This window comes from Eutrema salsugineum, unplaced genomic scaffold (genome assembly GCF_000478725.1).
Source record: "Eutrema salsugineum unplaced genomic scaffold, Eutsalg1_0 scaffold_8, whole genome shotgun sequence".
Taxonomy (NCBI): Eukaryota; Viridiplantae; Streptophyta; class Magnoliopsida; order Brassicales; family Brassicaceae; genus Eutrema; species Eutrema salsugineum.
Genome location: NW_006256414.1, coordinates 12,815,279 through 12,819,717, shown reverse-complemented (window position 1 = coordinate 12,819,717; position 4,439 = coordinate 12,815,279). Strand labels below are relative to the sequence as shown.

Genomic DNA, 4,439 nt, shown 5'->3' with positions numbered 1-4,439 from the left:
CAAAGATCGCTGGAGGAAGGATGTTTGCTTTGCCCGTGAAAAAACCCATATTGTTGAGCTGAATTCGCAGTTGAAGAAAAGATGTTGGCAGGATTCATCATGGTTATTACACAACAAACAATTCGATGGTACCGTAAGACCACAACCACGGAGGCGGTCCCGAGTAACCATCCTATTTCTCGCTGCAATCCATGTTATGAAAGCGTGTTTGGAGATGCATTTGCTGAACAAAAAAAAAAAGAAGACCAATGGACAGTCTCACTTGGGGGATGGAGAAAGGTCCAAGTATAAGCAGAGGAGAAAGAGTCTGATGCAGGGAGAGAACCCACTTTCCATTTATAAAAGTCATCCACTTCTAAGCTGATAATAGAGAAAGAATCCGGGAGGCATTGACGCAGGATTGCTATAATCAGACTTCTGCTATGACTATCCGAAATCCACCATCTACCATTCACAATAGCCTTTGCAACCACGGCTTCAAGAGGAAGACCAGAAACCCTTGGACCCCTGTCACCCGTAATGTCCAAGAGGGGGCTGAGACCCGTCCAGTTATCTCGCCAGAAGGAAGCAGTAATACCTTATCCCACTTCACAAATAATGAATGAACGATCCAAGGATCTAAGTTTGCATAAGAAACGTCACACCCAACTGCCAGCATCGGTGGCAGACAAATCCCAGAAACTAAAATAACGGATCAAATTTAGTCTCACCCACGATACCCAAAGTGATCCAGATGAAGAGAAAAGAAGCCAGATTAGCTTCAAAGAGAGAACCTCATTCCAATCTCCGAGCCTTCTTAAACCAAGACCTCCGGCCGATTTGGGAGTGCAGACAGAATCCCAAGCCACCTTTGCACCTCTAGAGGAAGCAGGGTCCCTTTCCATAGAGAGGTGTTACACATGCATTCAAGATCCACAAGCATTGGTTCGGGAGGGGATAGATAGAGCACCAGAAAGAGATGGTAGCATATATGACCGACTGGATGAGCTGAAGATGGTCCGCGAAGGGAAGAAGACGCACAGACCAGGAGACAAATCAATTACAAACCTTATCCAGCAGGGGTTGATAGTCCTGTTTTCTCAATTTCCTTGTTGTTAAAGGAACTCCCAGATATTTAACAGGAAGAGAACCAGGTTGGAGACCGGTTCCCTCAGCTAAAACCTGACAACCCTGAAAATCCACTCCATCAATAAAAACAGCAGATTTAGCCCTGTTAATTCCCAAACCAGATGCCAGTTTAAACTCATCCAAAATTGCAAGAATTCCATTCAGGGAGACAGAGGAAGCATCGAGGAAAATTAACATATCGTCAGCAAAGCTGAGATGGGTTATCAAAGGGGAAACACACTTAGGATGAGGAGTAAAATATTGGTTGATTGCCCCTAGATCCAGACTTTGAGACAGCACTTCCAAAGCGAGGAAAAACAATTGCGATGACATAGAATCTCCCTGGCGAAGTCCTTTCTTCCCGGGAAAATACTCCACCAGCTCACCGTTGACGGCAATGCTAAATGAAGCGGTAGAGACACATTCCTTGATCCATCCCAAAAATATGTGAGGAAGATCTAGGGCTTCTAGAACAATGAATAAAAATTCTCAATTCACATTGTCGTAGGCCTTGGGAATATCTATTTGAAGACAACCCCTTGTAGAAACTTCATCCTTATGAAAATCATCCACGAGTTTGGAAGCTAAGATCACGTTCTCGCACAAAAGCCTCCCCTTAACAAACCCTACTTGGTTTCTTTGAACCGCATCTGGGACAAACAGTTTTAGTCTGTTTGCCAAAATCCGATTAATCACCTTGTATACCGTAGAGCAGCACAATATAGGTCTGAACTGAGAAAGATGATCATCTCCCGGAGACTTAGGGATAAGAACCACAGTGGTGGCGTTGAACTTCCTCAGAAGCGAACAAGAAGTGAAAAGTTCTTTCACGGCGGCTATCAAATCAGTCCCCACCGTCTCCCAAGAGTCTCTAAAGAATTCAACGGAAAATCCATCTGGTCTGGGAGCTCTGTTCTTGGGAAGTTGAAACACGGTCTTAGTTATCTCCTCCGCTGAATGAATCACAACCAACTGGGGGACTAATATATTCGGGCACCTGAAGGACAGCAGCTCCTTAATTTTATCCACTGAATAAGGAGAAACACATGTGCTTGCCGACCCTGGAAGATGAGAGAAATAAGAGAGAACCATATCCTTCACCTGTGAGGGATTATCCACTCTTATATCATTGTGGTCTCTGAGATGTCTGATGGAGTTCTTGGCAAAGTTAGCTTTAAACTCTGTGAAAGTAAGCCGTATTAGCATCACCCTCCTTGTACCATCTGACTCATGATTTCTGTTTGAAAAAGATTTGCTGAGCATTAGCGAAAAAATTCCACTTCTTCCTAGCAACATGTTCCTCTATAAAAAGATTATCCAAAGGATTAGTAAGGAGGTCCTTCTGAATAGATTCCAGATGTTCCAAGGCCTCCTTGGTTCGTTGATGTATGTTCCCGAAACCTTCTTTGTTAAGCTGACGATAACGAATTTTTGCAGCATTCATCTTTGAGCTCAATTTAAACATAGCCGAACCCACCAACATAGGTGCATTCCAAGGTTCAGAGATAGCTGTTGAAAAACGAGGATGAGTAGCCAGAAAGGAGAAGTACTTGAGGCTTTTTTTAGAACCCCCAACAGCACTGTCAAGAGAGACCAAACAAGGAGCATAATCCGAGTCGCCTAGTGGATCGAAAAGAGCCATAGAATCCGGAAAGGAGTTTAACCAATTCTCATTCATGAGAGCACGATCCAGCTTCCGTAGTATCGGATCTTCCGGTCTGCAGTTAGTCCAAGTAAAGAAGAGACCTCTACTGGGCATATCAGACAATTCATTGACCTCCATACAGTCTTGAATTTGCGATATACCACGAAGAGGAAGAGAGGCATGAATAACAGAGAAATGCTCAGAAACAGATGCTATCTGGTTAAAATCTCCAACTAATAACCAGGGCCTGAATCTAACGGGAGAGGAATTACGAATGATAGAGATATCGTCCCATAATTTCAATCTTTGAACCTCAAAATTACTAGCATAGACGAATGTTGCTAAGAAGGAAAAATTTGTAACTAGATCGTGAATAAACTTATTGGTTTTCTTGAAGACCATCACCGAGATAGAAGGATCCCACACGAGCCAGATCCTACCATTATCAGCGAACTCATAGTTTGTCTCGATCCTCCAACCAGGAAGCAACGAAGATAAAATAGCCGACGCGTTAACTTCTCTAACCCGCGTTTCCAAAAAACCACCAACCAAATGTCTGTTAATAGTGATCCAATTTCTGACCACACTTTGACGAGAATGGCTGTTTAAGCCCTTTACATTCCAACAGAAAACCCTCATATTTACAGCAAAAGGGAGGGGAAAGACTACTTTCAGAGGTTGGAGGAACGGTTCAAGAAACTACCCTGAACCCTCCCCGTGTTACCCTGTGAGACTCTTGGAAGACACAAAATTTTTGAAAGATTACTCTGCACATTCTGCTTAGCTTTCTGCATAGCCTTCTTCTTAGAGGTAACAAATGGTTTGGACGTTTCTGGAATATGAGAAGGTTTATCTGCTCGAACTTCTAAGTAATCAGAGCTCTTTTTAGATTTGGAATAGCTCAAAACCTTCCAATCATTTTGATCAGACTGAGAAGACCGAACATCCATGGGAGCTTCTCCAGAAGAGGCTGTCTGACATTCCAACAGAGCTGATTCTTTTCTAGCAGCCACTTTCTTTGAAGCTAGAAGATCAGGTTTTTCATTAACGATCTTGGGTATGAAGGCTCTACCTTTCTTGAAGGAAGATGCATCGTGAGATGGAACTACTGGGGGAGAGCTCAGAGCCTTGCCCTTTGAAGGAGAAGGAGAACGACTTCTTCGATTGATAACGGAACCTTCAGCAGCACTTTTCGAAACGATAGAGTTATTGATTGTCGACGCAGGGAGCTCCAATAATTCCTTTTCTCCAATTTTAGACTGAGAATCTGAAGGTGGAGACAGAGAATTTCGATCGACCACCTGCTCCTCAAAACTAGAATTCTCGAGAGATATCTTAGTATTAGCAACAGCAATCCCTGCTTGAGGAATCTTTATGATCGGTTTCTTCATGAACGGATGAGGACACCTATTTCGAAGATGTCCAAACCGACCACAATTGCAGCACGTTGGGGGAAGATGAGGATATTCAATATCGATGCTGACCGTATTACCCACATTATCCTTCACAAGTCTTTGGAGGAGAACTATCCAGGTTAATCTCAACCTTCACTTTAGTGTCGCCGTAACGATAAGGCTCCAACCTCGATTTATCCGTATGAAGAGGCTCACCTATGGCACTTGCTGTAACACAGATACCATCCAGAGAATATAAAATCAAGGGGACCGGTTTTAACACTGCCCAAGTA

General features: G+C 43.3%; 1 protein-coding gene across 1 annotated transcript; it reads right to left on the bottom strand.

The window, feature by feature from the left end:
* Positions 1 to 2,335: 2,335 nt before the first annotated feature.
* LOC112088921 lies at positions 2,336 to 3,391 on the bottom strand. Its single transcript, XM_024159411.1, has one exon. It carries the CDS (start codon positions 3,389 to 3,391, stop codon positions 2,336 to 2,338), a length of 1,056 nt encoding a protein of 351 aa, XP_024015179.1.
* Positions 3,392 to 4,439: the final 1,048 nt, after the last annotated feature.

Excerpts from the sequence above, each read along its gene's own strand:
- LOC112088921 (XM_024159411.1), bottom strand. The coding sequence starts at position 3,391 with ATGAGGGTTTTCTGTTGGAATGTAAAGGGCTTAAACAGCCATTCTCGT.